We start from the raw sequence: 18,846 nt of genomic DNA on the forward strand, positions 1-18,846 counted from the left end.
TAGAAGAGCTTACATCTGCTAACCTCAGCCTCCCACTCCATCCTTCCCTGTACGTAATTGTTTTTCTGAAGAAACATTTTAAAAACAGCTATTCAATTTACTTCTTTTACCAATAAAATGTTGGTTTTATTTAAGTATTTTAGTTGTGCTTTTGCAGGATATTAGTCCAAACCTACAAATTATTTTGAAACTGCAAAGCCTCCAGACGTTATTTTGACATTTAAAATACATTTGTACAAATTACAGAACTTTTTATGAAAGTTCAACCCTTTATCTTTAAAAAGTAAACAAATTAATTTGTATATATTAAAAACATTAAAATGGTAACTTGCATATAACCATTATAGACATTAAACCTAACGCCCACCCAGCCCCCATTTTGTATTTTTTAAATCTAACATATTTCTTCATTTCTTGATTCGGTTTCTAATTTTTTTACCAAGTGGGGATTTTTCAGCAAGTTTGACTTATTTTTGCTTAAGAAATTTTTTGTTCCTTCATACTAAGTAAAATAAGAATTCCATGACTTCTGTGTGTCTTCATCACTTACATCTTAAATGTGCCTGTACATGCACTTCTAAAATTATCTCTGAATGCCTGTTCCTGCTCTTGAGAATCTAATCTAATGTGCACATTAAATATGCCAGAGGGAGGGTAGACACTTCCTTGAACCTTATCTAATTCATACAGGGAGAAAATAGCACACTCAGACTCTATAGGCTGTGCTTATGTCAACAGAGGCTGTCTCTGGTGGAGGTGAAATGCTACTCAGTCTTTATTTTTGTCTTTCAAGAGGGATGGCTGTAGCCAAGCAGTGGGTGTTTCCCTGAGGGAAATCAGAACTTCTGCATCAGCCAGTGTACTGTTCTGAGTGTATTAACTTGAAGACTTTGCACAGGCAGATGTGACCGCAACTCAGTTTGTTTTAGGGGTACCCTCGGTGATTCACGTTTACTCTGAAATTTGGACAACATCCTGACCCTTGTCTTACCTAGAGTGAGTCTAGCAAGTAGGACAGCAAAAAGTCTGGTGTCATGGTGTTCTGTACTAAAAGCACCAAGTAAATGATCCAAAGGGTTCTCTGAGTTTAGTGTCAGGAGATTGAACATCGAATAGACTTGCTGCCGTCCTTCCTTTATACACTCACTCCAGAGCACAAGCCCCAAGAATTGTTGGAGTAACCAGGCTTTATATATGTTTTGCAAGAACAATTACTGGAGAGAGTCTATGCAATCAAAAATGTCTCACTTTAAAGTAAAAGTAGATTTTTTTTAATAGTAAAAGTAGTCACAAATAAATGGCTCACATTTTAAAAAAAATTTATCTTCCAAAATCACTTGAAGTTTGCAAGTATGACCAGGTATCATATCTAAGTAACTTTATTCCTTAGAAAGTCTCACATTTATAAACCCCCCCTTCACTCCCTCTAACATGCTTATAACAAATTTAACCAGTATAAGTTTTGTATGAACTCACTCAGTACAAGTGAGTATAACTGTTTGCTGAATAGTTCATTTGAAGATCCTACCGTCACCTCAAAGTTAACCACATCTTCCTCTAAAACTAGCTCTTCATCTTGACATCTTTTTTCTTTCTTTTTTTTTTTATTTGGAACTTAGAATCACTGTCTTCTTTTTCTCCCCTCCTCTATCTCTAATCAGCCTCCAGCTCATTCATTCATTCAGTAAATATTGAGTACTGCCTCTGCCGGAGTATTAAAAGTAACTTCAAGGTGTCTACCTTAATGGAATTTACGAGCCCTTTTGAGAACTTTCTTCATGTGTTGGAAATCTACCTTATTATTTCGCATCACAAGGATCACAGGAACTTCCGCATGGGTCTCATTGTACTTCGTCTTGCATGCCTCTACAGTTAATCTTTCCAAAATATTTCTTATAAATCTTCACTGGCTTTTAATTCTTTTTTTTTTTTTTTTTTTGCGGTACGCGGGCCTCTCACTGTTGTGGCCTCTCCCGTTGCGGAGCACAGGCTCCGGACGCGCAGGCTCAGCGGCCATGGCTCACAGGCCCAGCCGCTCCGCAGCATGTGGGATCTTCCCGGACCAGGGCACGAACCCGTGTCCCCTGCATCGGCAGGCGGACTCTCAACCACTGCGCCACCAGGGAAGCCCACTTTTAATTCTTTAATAATGAAAATATATTACTTTTATATAACCTGACCATTGACAAAACTCTTTCATAGGCATTCACAGTGCTGTCATACTGTGATTAGGTAATATTATTCCCACTTCTAGACAGGAAGACGACTAGTAAGGGGCAGAACCACGACTCAAACTCTAGCTTTTTTGAAAGCCCTGAGTTCTTTCTACCAACATCAAACCTTTGCAGCTGGACCTTAAAGACCCTGTAAAGTCTGGCCCTGGCCTGTTTCACTATAGTGATTTTTTTTTTACTGTTACTACACACACCTTCCACTGTGACCAAACTTAGACACTTGTTAATTTTTGACTATGGGTTTTCCTACTTCTTTATCTTGTTGGCATATTTTTTGCAAAAGCAATATTTTAAACACTATGCAGCAGTTATTAGGGGAAGATTCTGCAATCAAAACTACTACCAACTCGGGATTCCCTGGTGGCGCAGTGGTTGAGAGTCCGCCTGCCGATGCAGGGGACACGGGTTTGTGCCCCAGTCCGGGAAGATCCCACATGCCGTGGAGCCTGCATGTCCAGAGCCTGTGCTCCGCAACGGGAGAGGCCACAGCAGTGAGAGGCCCGTGTACCGCAAAAAAAAAAAAAAAAAACTACTACCAACTCAAAGTCAAAAAAAATTTTTTTAATAGTAAAAGTGGTTATACAAGCAAAAATAAATTGCTCACATTTTTTATACTTTTTCCTTAACTCCTTATGTTTTGGGCCAGTTTTCATTTAGTTATACCATACCTTTTTCAAGTTTTAAGCCTACTTTTCTAACTTGGATTTTTTTCTCTAACTTGATTTTTTTCCTCTTAATACCTAAGTGGCTTCTTCTCTTCATTCTTCTCCCCATCCTTCCCTGTTCTTCTTTCATCCCTCTCTACCCACTTCTCCCCTTCTCCACCTTCCCTTCTCCCCTGCCTCCCCAGTTTATATGTGGAACTTATATATAATTTCTTATTTTTGTGATTTATCTAGGTGTTTCATCTCCAATTAGACTAAATGATTCTAGAGGACAGGATTCTGATTTTTACATTTTTTATATTTTACAATTTTATATATAAAGTTATTTTTTATATAGTTATTTATGCATGACTTTATAATTACATAGGCTAATAAGATAATTGAAGATAGGTTAACAGGTAACATGTTTTCCTTTCTTACAGAGTTAAAAATTCTCCACTTAAACAGTCTCCAGGTTATCAGACAGAATTAGTTATTCAGTTGGTATGGGTGAGTGGAGAACCACCGCAACAAATAACCAGTCTGGCAGTTAATTCTTCCTATGGATTGTAAGTATAATTTCTGTGTTTCTTGGTCTCTTTATCGTATTCCATGCATTTTTATATTTTTAAAAACAGAATGGATGATCTTTACTATATCACTTAAAAAGATGTTGTATCACTTTAATTTCAGACCAAACTCAGTGTTTATTTGCAACATAGTTCTGTTTTGAATAATTTACTCTGGATATGCTTATACTGCTTCCTGATTTAAAGTTAAATATCTTATGGACCGGTGAATCTATCCTCTCCTGGAAGTACTCTGAGAAATAATTTCCTTGTTAATGTTTGGTATAATGAAGGTCTAACAATATCAACCCAGAAAACTATGTTCTAAATTGATTCTATAAATGTTGAACCATAGCTGTATAATTTGTTCTTTCTCCTTCCATAGTTAACTTGTGTAAATTGTAAAGGTATAGTAATAGTTAAGTAAAGTATTCATCTATACTGCAGGTGTATTTTTATTTATCAATTCATGCCTTCAAGTATATAGTGTTAGTAGTACATACTTTTTATTATAATAGGATAGATTGGTTTATTTTTTAATAAATAAATAAATTTATTTATTTATTTATTTTTGGCTGTGTTGGGTCTTTTTTTTTAACATCTTTGTTGGAGTATAAATGCTTTACAATAGTGTATAATTTCTGTTGTATAACAAAGTGAATCAGCTAAACATATACATATATCCCCATTTCTCCTCCCTCTCGTGTCTCCCTCCCACCCTCCCTATCCCACCCCTCTAGGTGGTCACAAAGCACTGAGCTGATCTCCCTGTGCTATGTGGCTGCTTCCCACTAGCTATCTGTTTTACATTTGGTAGTGTATATATGTCCATGCCACTCTCTCACTTTGCCCCAGCTTACCCTTCCCCCTCCCCATATCCTCAAGTCAATTCTTTAGTAGGTATGCATCTTTATTCCCGTCTTGCCCCTAGGTTCTTCTGACCATTTTCTTTTTCAATTCTTTTTTTTTATATTCCATATATATGTATTAGTATACAGTATTTGTCTTTCTCTTTCTGACTTACTTCACTCTGTATGACAGTCTCTAGGTCCATTCTTCTCACTCCAAATAACTCAATTTCATTCCTTTTTATGGCTGAGTAATATTCCATTGTATATATGGGCCACATCTTCTTTATCCATTCATCTGTCGATGGACACTTAGGTTGCTTCCATGTCCTGGCTATTGTAAATAGTAAAAATCAACATTGTGGTATAAGAGAAGCCACATGCTAACTGTTCAGTCCAGAGCTATTTATTATGTGTAGGTCGCTGTCACCTTCCTTGATTCTAGCCCTAGGGACTCATTCATCTTTCTTCTTCCTCCTTATAGCTACTACCACCTACTCTATCTCTTGCAGTTGTGCACCCAACTAAGACTCTCTATAGTCTGAGATAGTATTTTCTAATGTCTTTTATTTGGGCACCACCATGTAAGAACACAAACGTTCCCCTTTTTAATATTTTACTGCCCACAGCCATAAGAGAAACAAACAGGGAATAAGAAAAGGAACCAATAGAAAGATTCAAAGGAAGTTGCAAATCAGTTGATCACAGTCCCCATTGGGCTCACAGTTGTATTTTGTTTAGCCTTTTTTTTTTTTTGTATTTTTTAAATTTGAACTCGTTGCCAAGACTATTTAATGTGAAAATCCATTTTTAGAGCTTTAATTGAAAAATTTGATTATCTGGCCCATGTCTCCATTTCTGGTCGGCAGTAGTCAGCAGGAACTGAGTTGAAGCTTCCCCTCTTTAGATGGGTTGTCCACTCTCCAGTTCACCACAGTCCTTAGTTGGCCTGTTTTACTTACTTATATAGCCCCTCTATATATTTTAGCTTTCGATTCCTGGCTTAAGGGATCTTAAAAGAATAAAATTCCTTTATTCATAGTTGCTTTATTCATAGTTGGTTTGTACTTCCCGACTCATAATTGAGAAGGTATTTGGAATAGTCCAAAGGGAGGCCTCCAAGATTTATGCTTTCTACTTTTTATTCTTGACTATAAGGATTACCAAAACTTTTCCAAAGGTGTAATCCCCTACTTCCCTAGTGGAAGGGAATGTCTTCCCCTGAGGCGTTCAAAATACCCCTAAGTCAGAAAAATAGATGTCATATTGCCTAGTGTGGAGATTTATGTCCCTGGTTAAGTTTCAACTCCTATGCCAAATTTTTTCTTTATTAATTTGTAATCATTAATATCTACAGAAGATCTGCACAGTTCCATCAGAAGGCATATGTAACCTGCATTTGCATGGCTGTAATAGTGTTTTGTTTCAAAAGGAATTTTCTTAAAGACCCATCATGATTTTTTAGCCCTGTAGACTGCAATATGTTTTCTTGTAGCTGTTTATTTGTGCTAAAATATTTGCTCTTTCCCTATTCCTAGGGTAGTTTTTGGCAATTGTAGTGGCATTGCAATGGTTGACTACCTCCAGAAAGCAGTACTCCTCAACCTGGGCACTATTGAATTATGCGGCTCCAGTGATCCTTATCGGAGAGAACCCCGATCTCCTCGTAAATCTCGACAACCTTCAGGAGGTAAGAAGAAAAAAATCCTGAGCTTTAGGATTTCCATAAATTCTGAGTTACTTCTGTGAATATAAGTACTTCCATTAGGTAGATAGCTTGTCTGATTTCATCTGTTTGTATAAACCGTATCAGCCTTCTTTTTTGTTTTGTGTTGTTATTAGTTTATGCTTTTGTTTTTAATATTCTAGGATTTTATTTAACATTGGGAAAGACGCACTGTTTCAGACTTCTTTAGCTAATTTATAATGACAGGAAAATTCATCCCATTATTACAGAACAAAAGTTAATTTCACAGCTCTGTCCCTTTTATTGTTTAGTATTGTGAGACCAAGTTTATTGTTTTGACTATTTAATTCAAAGGAATCATTTCCCATGTGAAAAAAAATGTAGATGCAAAAGTGAATTTGAACTCTATGAAATACAGCGTTCTCTGATAGCTTTGATTCAGTGCAAGCCCAGATCCATTAAGAATTCTCTCCATAGCATTCTTTTGTGTTTGCTAGGTAATTAGTCTTATTTTAAATGTTTTAATACTTATTCCTCATGGAACACATGTATAGTTAGCTGTTTATAATAGTACTCCTCACCTTTTTTTTCCCAAACTTCATGGCACACACAGAAAATGGCATTGGATCTCTGGCGTATAGGGATATATTAATGAGGCCTCTGGGCTCCAGACTCCCCAGGACCTGCCCAACTGGACCAGGGATTGAGGGAAACTACATCTGGGGCAGACTTAACCTAACCTATTTGCAGAGTGCCATTGGGAAGCTCTGATCTATACTTCCTAACTCAATCTCTCTGAATTAAAATTCTTTCTGAGATTCATTTCTCAGTTGCTTCCAGTACATTATTAGCTGATACTAAATACTTCTCATAATTCATGAGAGAAGAAAAGAAAAAGGTGATGGGATGTAGACCTGACTATCATTTTGGTGATAGTTGAATATTTTTTTCTGTTTTTGTTTGTGTGATCATTTTGTCATGTGTAATCTTCAGCAGAAATTGTTGTCCCAACCATACCATTCTAGTATCTTTGTCTCCTTTTTTTTTCCTTCTGCTTTTCGTTGCTTCACTAAGGTATGCTGATTGTGACTTCTTGCATGTGCGGCGTTTCTAGCTTATATTCTGAATCTGTGAAACAACTCCGTTCTTCTTTTTTAAGTAAGTTATTTATTCCATGTCTGTAAAGTCATGACAGTGTATTTTGTCTGTAAAATTATTTTTTCTCATTTATTTTTAAAAGAGCCTATTAAAGCATCCTATATCGAAAGTAGTATACTCACTATTTAAATTCCTCTCATAATATGTATATGAAAACAGCTATTGAAATGTTTGTGTCACAATCCAGTTTCTTTATAAAGCAAAGGAACTAACATTTAGTGTCAGAAAGTTAAACCTTGTCTTGACAGAGAAGTAGTAGAAGTTTTATTACTCCTGAAATTAATTAATTTCTTTTCTTGTTGGTACCTCATCATAGTGTACATAAAATTACTAGAAATTAAATACCTAAATTCATCCAAGGATAGAGACCAGTTCTACCGTGTAATTTTCAATTTTTTTTCTTGAATTCCATTGCATGCTACTTTATTCTGTAGTAAACCTTACAATATTATTCATTTTATTATTTGCTTCATTTTGCATTGAAGAGTTACATATTTAGGCACAAGAGAACTACTTGAGTTTTCATCAGTTTAAGATATTTACTTATTGTTGTTATGCTCACTTGAACAATATTTAGTATTGTTTTAAATAAAAATTAAAAGAACATTATTTTAAAACATACTTTAACATTTTAAGAATATTTGTGCCTTCTAAAATATATTATTTATATTTCAAATAAAATCAAATGTAGAATAATTGGTACTAAAATTCTTTAATTGCATTGATACAAAAATATTTTTGCTGAAGTGTATATTTTATAATATGTTCTTGAAGTGTAGCCCAAGTACCATGAAATTGTCCTTCTATCTTTTGTAATAGATCAGAATGAATGGAGAGATTTTTTTTTTCTACTAATAGGTGCTAATATATTTTCTTAAAGAATAAGATGGCACTCAAATTATTTTATAAGATAAAATGTTACTGTTTAAGTTTAAATATTTTATAGCTGTATAAAATATCTACAGTATTTTCATAATAAAAATTATGAAACTGTCACAGGGACAGGTAGTGATATAGTATTTCAACTACCTATATATATATATCTGTTGATAGTCTTAATTCTGTTAAAAGTGAAATGTGATAATATACGTCTTGGTTTGCTGGCCACTTTTTCACTCAGTGAAGGACACAAAAAGGAAATTTCTATTCAGAATATAATATCTAATTAATGATGTGAAAGTAATAGACACATGAGAAAAAGTGCTTACTTAAGCTTGGAAATAGATAAATATAGAATTTAATAAAGAAGGAAATTAGATGCACAAAGCTGTATCTAGACTTTAGGAAAGATATTTTCTAAAGTTATAGAGAGGAGGCTCTAAAAATGAAGTTTTGGGCTCTACAATTGCAGTTAGTCAAGTCGTCAATATTTTCAATAAGACAGTAAAAGGGAAATAGCCCAGTAGTACTAGATGAAATTTCTGTCTTTGTGTTTCTTATAAGAAATGAAAGAGACTATATAAGAAATAAGGGATACAGTCAAGGATGGATAAAAATGTTGCATAGATCAGTAAGTACTGTGTTGAGTTAAGGCTGAATTCCCCAAAATGAGAAATATAGCAAAATGTTTGGTTACAGTGAAAATATAGTTAAGGAAGGATGAGGACACCACTTTAAGGATGATTTGCAATGATAGTTGAAAAATAGAGTATAGAACTAAATCACTTTGTTTCTCAACTCTCCATTAAGAATGATTTTTCTCTCTGGAAATGATGAAAAATAATAAAGAGAAATTAAAGTTTATGCCACATTATGCAAATAAGTCAAACCAAGCAATAATGGAAAGGTATCAAGAGAATTTGTAAAGAAAATTTGTAAATGGTACTCCCAATTGATGAAGGTCAAATATTTTACAAATCAGTAAATTTGATTTACAAACCAGTCAGAATTCTAGAATGATTTGCTAAGTAGTTGATGCCTCACATGCATATTGAAAATAGAGATAATAGTAGAAGTCAACAGGAATTCACTAAAAGTAAGTTGTTCCAAAATCAGCATCTGGTAGCTACATTGATAGTTCATGGCAGCCTGTTGACAAAGTATTTCCTGAAGTTAATTGGGTATTTGATAAAGAATTCCATGATACTTTTGTGAACCAGACAGGTGGAAGTGACCTAAATACCTAGTTCAATTCGATGGTTGCAAGATTACATCAGGAGTCAGCAAACTACAGTCTGTGGGCCAAATCTGGCCCATGGCCCACTGCCATTTTTTAAAATATAGTTTTATTAGAGCAGCACCATGCTAATTCGCTTAGGTGTTATCTATGGCTGCTTTTGTGCTTCAATATTAGAGGTGAGTAGTTGCGACAAATTGGCCCCAAAACCCAATCTGGACCTTCACAGAAAACATTTGCCAACTCCTGGGTTAAAGCATGGTACCTAGTGGGTCGGTTTGTGGCCTGATACTAATTTGATGTAGTGTGCCTCAGTTAGTGGATATGTAATACTGAATAACATATGATTATGCTTTGTTGAACATTTTAAATAGTTAAACTTCCTGTTTAAACAATTGAAAGAGAAGGTGTGCTTATATTTGCTGTTTAAAGGATAACTAATACATTTGATGGCAGAATAAAAACCCCAAAGGTCATTATAGGTAGAAATCATAAGCTTAAACCAGGGAAATGAAGTTTATCAGCAATAAATGTTAAGTCCTGTGTTTAGATTATAAAGATAATTACATGTATACAGAACAAAGAACTGGCTCAAGCAGTGCATGTGAACATGCTTGGAGGTTTTGTTAGTTTAGGCAGATTTGTGTTAAATCTCAGCCCTCTTTTCATGTGTGTTATATTAGAGAAGATGCTACTCTGAGGCTCAGAGTCCTCAAAATCGGGGTGATCACCTCATAAAGTTAGTGTAGTTATTAAGTGAAAGGGCATATGTAATGTGCCTCATCTTGTGACTGGAATATTGTTGGCGTTCAAGTGGTTGTTCTGTTACCACAGCTTAAGGTATGCCAATAATATGACATAACTGCTGAATATACTAGTGTGAGAGATACAGAAGACTTTAAGTTATCCATTTATATTGTATTTCTTCCTCTTTTTAAATCAGGCTGTAGAGAAAACAATTTTGGGCCCAAATGTACTCAAGAACTTCTGGCCAGTAAAATATCTATTACAATGACAATGAAATTGACTGCCTCTAGATGTAATTAGGTGTTTGTCACTGAATAAGATACCTGAAACACTCAGTGCCTCAGTTTCTTCTTCTGTAAAATGAGGATAATACTGTCTACCTCATTCGCTTCAGTGAGAGTTAAATGTGTCAAGAACTTTGTAACTCGTTTATTAGCAGCTAGCTAACTGGGTTGGGATACATTTGGGCAAAACCTAGATAACTGTATTGCTAGGAATATTGCTTGAAGGGAATCTGGCAGCAACAGAGAAAATGGATTAGATTATATGCTATGAAATCCTTTCATATATATTCATTCAATTATTCAAAAAATATTTATTGAGCACCTACCATGTGCTATGCACTGTTACAGGTAACAAAACAGACAAAAATCTCTCTCCTCATAGAACTCACATTATACTGGAAAAGACAGAAGTTTTAAAAGATAGGTAATGTACAGTAAGTTGCATAATAGTGCCAAAGGGAAAAATAATTAAATGAGGGGCATTTGAAAAATCAGTAACAAGGGTGTTACATTCTAAATAAAATATCTTGAGCAAAGATTTAAAGGAGACAGCTGCTTTCCATGAGGATGTCTGTAGAGAGGACATTTCAAGCAGAGAAGAGCAAGTACAGTGGCTCAGAAGCAGTGTAACTGGTGAGTTCAAAGTTACAGTGAACGGTAAGTGTGGCTGAAGTAGGGAGAGTAAGGGAGATGGGGAAGTACGTAGAAGGAGAGGAAATAAAGTCAGAGAGGATACACAATAGTCACATAATATATACCGCAGTCATATACCATAGGATCATATGCATCAACCAGTCATGTGGAGCTGGACTTCGGCTTTTACCCTGAGTCAGATGGAAGGCATGGAAGGGGCTTTTATCTCATTCAATAATTTAATATCTAAATTAAATGATCACTATCACACTCTTTAATTTAGCTTCTTAAATGTTTCTTCCTAGGCTATTTTAAGACTGGGAATTACATCTCATACTACATTTTTATAGAGTTTAGTAGCAGTTGACAAAATACCAAAGGCTTTAAATTTCAAAATTTACTTAGTACCAGGCTCATTGTAATACTGGACTATATAATCACTACTATTTATTTATTCACTTAATTGAGGTATGATTGACATGTAATGTTATATTAGTCTCAGGTATACAATATGATGATTTGATATTTGTATACAGTGCAGAATGATTGCCACAGTAAGTCTAGTTAACAACCATCACCTTATGTAGTTTAAAAAAATTTTTTTCTTGTGATAAGAACTTTTAAGATCTACTCTCTTAGCAACTTTCAAATATGCAATACAGTGTTATTAACTGTGGTCATCATGGTATTCATTACATCTGCATAGCTTATTTATTTTATAACTGGATGTTTCTACCTTTTGACCCCCTTCACCCATTTCTCCTCCCATCCCCTGCCACCTCTGGCAACCATCTATCTTGTTAGATTCCACATATAAGTGAGATTATATGGCATTTGTCTTTCTCTTCCTGACTTACTTCACTTAGCATAATGCCCTCAAGGTCCATCCACATTGTCACAAATGGCAAAATTTCATTCATTTTTATGGCTGAATAATATTCCATTGTATATGTATAACTCATTTTTTCATCTGTGCATCCACCGGTGGACACTTAGATTGTTTCTATATATCACTACTGTTTAAACACCTACTATCTTAGTGTTTTATCAAGAAAAAGTTTATTTATATATACAGATATTTTGTCAGAGATTAATAAATGCATACCTGTAATTACATCTGTCATCTTAGAACTGTAAAGACTAGTTTTTTTTCAAAATCTTTAGTGTGATGAAAGTTAAAAAGAAAAAAAAAAAAAAACTACTTGTTGTCATTCAAAAGCTTCCTATCCAATGAAGACAAATAATATATAGTTCAAAATAGAAAACACTCCTCATAAACCCAATTCAGTACTCAGTGTTCTCTAAATATTACTGTAAGAGCTTTCTTAGGGACTGTAGAGGTTGTGACATCATGAATTTTACCAGAGGAATAGAAAAGCAGATACTGGTCATATGTGCACATATGTCGTTATCATACCTGACAACTTCTGAGGCCTAGTCATTCAGCCTCTTGTCTGTTGCCCAGCTATCCCAAGCTCCTGGTGTGTGTTTATTTGTAATTTTTAAATACTTCGGAAGAATTCTTTTCAATTCAATCTCCAAGCAAATTAATTTCCATATTTTTTACTTTGCATTTTGCCATGTCTTATAAGATTTTGTCTATAGCGTAAAATACCTTGCTAGGATTTCTCCTGAGAATTGAGGCCATCCTATAAGATAGATTAGTTTTATATGATTCATATATATCTGCAAAAAGAAAGTATTTCTTTAGAGCTCTTTTTTTTTTTTTTTTTTTTGCGGTACGCGGGCCTCTCACTGTTGTGGCCTCACCCATTGCGGAGCACAGGCTCTGGACGCGCAGGCTCAGCGGCCATGGCTCACGGACCCAGCCGCTCCGCGGCATATGGGATCTTCCCAGACCGGGGCACGAACCCGTGTGCCCTGCATCGGCAGGCGGACTCTCAACCACTGCGCCACCAGGGAAGCCCTAGAGCTCTTTTAAAAATGTGATAGTATAGTTTTTAAGAGTTATAGCCCTAGAAGATAAGTAATGTGCAGTACAGGCATACCTCGGAGATATTGCAGGTTCAGTTTCAGACCACCACATTAAAGCAAATGTGGCAGTAGAGCGAGTCACATGTATTTTTTGGTTTTCCAGTGCATATAAAAGTTATGTTTACATTATACTGTAGTCTAAGTGTGCAGTAGCATTATGTCTAAAAAAACACAATGTACAGAACTTGATTTTAAAATACTTCATTGCTAAAAAATCTAACAAACCATTATCTGAGCTTTTAGCAGGTCATAACCTTTCTGCTGGTGGAGGGTCTTGCCTCAGTGTCGAAGGCTGCTGACTGGTCAGGGCGGTGGCTGCCGAAGGCTGGGGTGGGTATGGTAACTTCTTAAAATAAGACAACAGTGACGTGTGCTGCATCGATTGGCTCTTCCTTTCACGATTTTACTCACAATCGAACCCTCTCAAACCCTGCCGCTACTTTATCAACTAAGTTTATGTAATATTCTAAATCCTTTGTTCTCATTTCAACAATCTTCCCAGCATCTTCACCAGGGGTAGATTTCATCTCAAGAGACCAGTTTCTTTGTTCATCCATAAGAAGCAGCTCCTCATCTGTTAAAGTTTTATCATGAGATTGTAGCAATTCGGTCCCATCTTCGGACTCCCTTTCTAATTCTAGTTCTCGTGCTGTTTCCACCACATCTGCAGTTACCTCCACTAAAGTCTTGAACTTCTCAAAGTCAAACATGAGGGTTGGAATCAACTTCTTCCAAATTCCTATTAATGTTGATATTTCAACCTCTTCCCATGAAATCACAAATGTTCTTAATGGTATCTAGAATGGTGAATCCTTTCCATATGGTTTTCAATTGACTTTGCTCAGATCCATCAGAGGAATCGCTATCTATGGCAGCTATAGCCTTACAAAATGACAGAAATATATTATATGTAATATATATATAATATATAATATTATTTAAGAAATATAATAAGATGCAAAAGTTGAAATTACTCCTTGATCCATGAGCTGCAGAACAGATGTTGTGTTGGCAGCCATGAAGGCAACATTAATCTCATAGTACATTCCCATCAGAGCTTTTGGGTAACCAGGTACATTGTCGATAAGCAGTAATATTTTGAAAGGAACCTTTTTTTCTGAACAGTAGGTCTCAACAGTGGGCTTAAAAGATTTAATAAACCATGTTATAAACAGAAGTATTGTCACCCAGGCTTTGTTGTTCCATGTATAGAGCATAGGCAGAGTAGATTTAACATAATTCTTAAGGTCCCTAGGATTCTTCAGAATGGTAAGTGAGCATTGGCTTCAATTTCACGTCACCAGCTGCATAACCCCTAACAAGAGAGTCATCCTGTCCTTTGAAGCTTTGAAGCCAGGCATTAACTTCTCCTCTCTAGCTATGCACGTCCTAGATGGCATCTTCCAACAGAAGGCTGTTTCAGCTACATTGAAAATCTATTGTCTGGTATAGCCACCCTCATTAATTATCTTACTAGATCTTCTGGATAACTTGCTGCAGCTTCTACATCAGCCCTTGCTGCTTCACTCTGCCCTTTTATGTCATGGAGAGGACTTCTTTCCTTAAACGTCATGAACCAACCTCTGCCAGCTTCAAACTTTTCTGCAGCTTCCCCACCTCTCTCAGTCTTCATAGAATTGAAGAGAGTTAGGGCCTTCCTCTGGATTAGGTTTTGGATTAAGGGAATGTGGTGGCTGATTTGATCTTCTATCCAAACCACTGAAACTTTCTCCATATCAACATTAAGGCTGTTTCACTTTATCATGCATGTGTTCACTGGCGTAGCACTTCTAACTTCCTTCAAGAACTTTTCCTTTACAGTCACAACTTGGCTAACTATTTGGCTCAAGAGGCCTAGCTTTGAGCCTGTCTGGGCTTTTGACATGCCTTCCTCACCAAGCTTAATTATTTCTCATTTTGGATTTAAAGAGAAAGGAGAGCGACTGACTGACTCTTCCTTTCACTTGAACACTTAGAGGTCACTGTAGGGTTATTAACTGATGTACTTTCAATATTGTGTCTCAGGGAATAGGGAGGCCTGAGGAGAGGGAGAGGAATGGGGGAAGGGCGGTTCAGTGGAGCAGTCAGAACACACACATTTATCAACTGAGTTTACTGTCTTACATGAGCGTGGTTCATGGTGCCCCAAAACAATTAAAATAGTAACATCAAAGATCACTGATCACAGATCACCATAACCAATGTAATATTTCAGACTTTTTTATTATTATTATGAGAATTACTGAGATGTGACATAGAGACACGAAGTGAGCAAACGCTGTTGAAAACAACGGTGCTTGTAGGCTTTCTCAGTGCACAGCCTTCAATTTGTAAAAAAAATGCAATACAAGCAAAGTGAAAAGTGCAGTAAAACAAGGTATTCTTGTATTTTAAATATTTCAAACTTGGAAGTACACAATATTTTCTTCATTATTATTCACTGATATTTAAGGGAGGTACTTGAGATATACTTAGGGGAAACCACTTTGAGGTTTGAGTTGAGAGTCCTTATGATGTAAAAATCACCAAATTTATTACCAAGTATTTATTCTCCTTCAAGTGAAATCCAATAAGAAGTATGTCATATGCCCTCAAATTGCCGACTTTAAACAAAATCCTGTGTTATATCTAATGTCCCTGAAAAATAGCAAATTATCTCTTTTGGAACTTGTTTCTTATTTGTTTAACTGATGACTGCTGTGTTAGTTTGAGGTGTTTTAATATCAGAATACTCCTATATTCTGATTTCAAAACTAATGAGCATAGTATCAATGCCAGCGTAGTCTGCTAACCTGCTGGGTTTTTTTTTTTTTAATGGACTGTCATTAAATACATACTGTAAATAGGAGGTAAAACTGCACTTACATAAACTTGTGGTATGATTTGGTTTTGTTTTTGTTTTTTAGCAGGTCTGTGCGATATTAGTGAAGGGACTGTAGTCCCAGAAGATCGCTGCAAATCTCCAACTTCTGGTAATTTGCTTTTTATTTTATTAATAATTATAATTCTACAAAAGATACAGCTTGTCAAATTTTTATAGATAAGCGTTTAAAACACACCTACAGGGAACTTTTGTGTCACATATTTATTCTTAAAATCATAACTGTATTCTTTGCATTCTCATTAAGTGAAAGAAATGCATTAGATAAAAATCTACAGCTATTACCTGTTAAGAGTCGTGTAACTGTTTACTTAGCTTTCTAATATTTACACTTTTTTGGGAAAATGTATTTTACTTCTTACCATTGGATCGAAGGTTTCGTCATCTGCAGTTTTGTCTTTGCTCTCAGCATGCCTGGAGTCATCTGGTAGAATAGTGCTCTAATCCATGAATAATGTTCACCTAAATGTTATGAAAGATTTTTAACACTTATTATCTAATGGTGACTGTGGACAGTTAGAATAATTGTAGACTAGTTACATTTGTTTTTGTTTTTGATCAAAGTAATATGAGATATAATTTTATAGCTGTATTAAAGCATTTGTCCTTTCTTATCCGTATATTAGTCTTATGTAACCTATGTATAAATATTTCAGAGTAACATTACTTTTTGAGTCTCCTTACAATTAAGAGGATCCTGAATTCACTATTTTTTTTAGTGGATTGAAACTTTGCTAAAATTTAATAAGGTTAACTTCATAATTTTAACTGATGTATTTATTAAATCATTCTGGCTGGGAATTTTCATCAGCTTTCTACTGGAAAGATTGTTCTTAACATAAAGTAACACTGTTCTTAGACAGATTTTGATCCTTGTGTAGGTAGTTCTACATCAGAAATAATTTTAAGAATGGGAAAAATTGAGAGGTGCATTTTACTTTACTCCCTCATATTTCAGTTTACCATTCTGTTAGATCTAGGACCAATAGAACTTTTGTGAGGTTTTCTTTTTAAAATTGCATTTTCCTGATATTGCTCAGGTTAATCATTTCTTTTCTTAAAATATATGCACCTTCTGGTTTTCTTAATATTCAAATGTCATATTTAAGTACACTCATTACACCAATAAAACATATGGAATACAGGACTCACTCACATCATTAGCACCTAATATTAAGGCTGAACGTTGGTAGAATAACATTGAACGAATAATATGGAGCAATACATACTTCCCATCTCACAGGACTAGAGTTATTTCTGAATATGATTTAGAATTATAATATCTCTTAATTATTACTGTTCTCCCTCCAACCATATACAGTACTGTTCTGATGTTCTCACCTTCTCTAAAGGCCATATGAATGCACTTGTCAATATGTTAAGACTATAAGCCACATTTGATAACTTGGACATTTGATATATTGTCTTTCAATATATTAAATGACTATCAAATGTGTTTTAACAAGATTCAGCCCAAATAAATTAATACTCCTTTTCACCCTAAGTCAGAATTTCAATAGGTGTGTATTTCTAGCAATTTGGAATAACCCAACAAGAGGTAATTATAGATAAATATGTAAGTACACTTCAGTATAACTATTCAATAGATAAATATAAAAAATGCATACTGGTAAAAACCCTCCAGGTTCTCTCTTGTACCAGAGAAACTCAGACATCATTCAACGTTTTCAAATATACTGTGCTCTTTGGTTCACATGAAAAGAAAATATAGTTTTAACGTGCAGAAATATGTATGACACCAGGCATCCTTTTAGGTGAGTTTGAAATGCAAAGTAAAAATTGTGACCTCAGAAATCATTGATAAATCACAAATTCTCATCTTTAGATATAACCTCTTAGTTTATTTAGGTTAGTCTTTGATTATGCTCTGAAAGAGTGAAGAGTTATCTGAAGAGTTGTATTCATTCATGCATATCAGAAAAGACTGCTTTTACAAAAAACAGACCACACTTTGGTAGACAATAGTTGTACCTAAAACATGTTTCATATACCAGGAGATGGATTTCCGTCATGCATAAGTACTAAGAACTACCATAGAAACTAAAATAAAGCTCTGGAAATAGTTATTAGAAACCAACGTTTGTGTTTATGAGAGAAGAAATGTATAAAAACTGGGTTGGGAGTTCAACTGAATTCCTAATAAATACTAAGAAGAGGACCTCTATTATAAAAATGAAAAGTAGCCATATGCCCTTTATCAAAACCAATATGTTCATTTGAAATAATACGTATAATTGAAGAGAAACTTTTCTGAAAAGCTTTTAAAGCCCGTAATCAAGATTTGTGATCTGAACAGTTTAGCCAACTAATATCAAAGCTCTATTCAAAAATCATCCTGAGAAAATCCAAGTTATGAATATAGTTTTCCCTTTCCATTTATCTTTAAATAAACCAACAGTCTCTCTGAAATAGAAAATTAATTCTGCCATCCTGAATTAACATAGAAAATTATTTCTGCCATCTTCATTTGATCTTTATTTCAAAGAACTCAGATTGCTTCACTGAGCACTTCTCTAATGTTGGGATATATTTTAGTGCTGCATCCAAAATTTATGTGTGCGTGTGTGTGTGTGTATGTATGTATGTATATGTATATACACATTTCAAATTGAAGAAAACCCAAGGCTACGTACCATGAGATGGTGCCCTCAGGAGTTTCTGTGTACCCTAGAAAAAGACAAAAGCTGTATGTATTTTCTGTGTTTATCTAATCTAAATTTAAAAATATATTCAAGTAGGAAATGCTAAAAACATTTTTGGAACCTTTTCATGAGCTGTCACAGAAGTTATGACAACTGGTAGTAGGCATTTTCAGTTCGGGAAAAAATATATCTGCTTCTTTTATTCACATTTATGGATTGTGTTGCCTATTTTTATGTTAGAAATATGGGACATTTTCATAATTTTATATTCGTGTTCAGATATGCTACCTTGCTATTAGTCTGATATGAAATATATCAAATAAAACAAGTGTTAATAAATATTTGTACATCCATGTGGTTATGTAGTATCAGAGATGAATAATATTT

At 34.9% G+C, this 18,846-nt stretch overlaps 1 protein-coding gene across 3 annotated transcripts in view; it reads left to right on the forward strand.

Annotated features, from left to right (window-relative positions):
* Positions 1 to 18,846, forward strand: part of STXBP5 (syntaxin binding protein 5) — a 163,822-nt gene that overhangs the window by 96,676 nt on the left and 48,300 nt on the right. For all 3 annotated transcript variants that reach the window (XM_081251398.1, XM_081251399.1, XM_081251400.1), the window contains exons 17-19: positions 3,322 to 3,447; positions 5,834 to 5,985; positions 15,822 to 15,887. In XM_081251398.1, the coding sequence (XP_081107524.1) occupies positions 3,322 to 3,447; positions 5,834 to 5,985; positions 15,822 to 15,887 (344 nt within the window). The remainder of the gene's footprint in view (positions 1 to 3,321; positions 3,448 to 5,833; positions 5,986 to 15,821; positions 15,888 to 18,846) is intronic.

This window comes from Mesoplodon bidens (genome assembly GCF_964165515.1).
Source record: "Mesoplodon bidens genome assembly, chromosome: 12".
Taxonomy (NCBI): Eukaryota; Metazoa; Chordata; class Mammalia; order Artiodactyla; family Ziphiidae; genus Mesoplodon; species Mesoplodon bidens.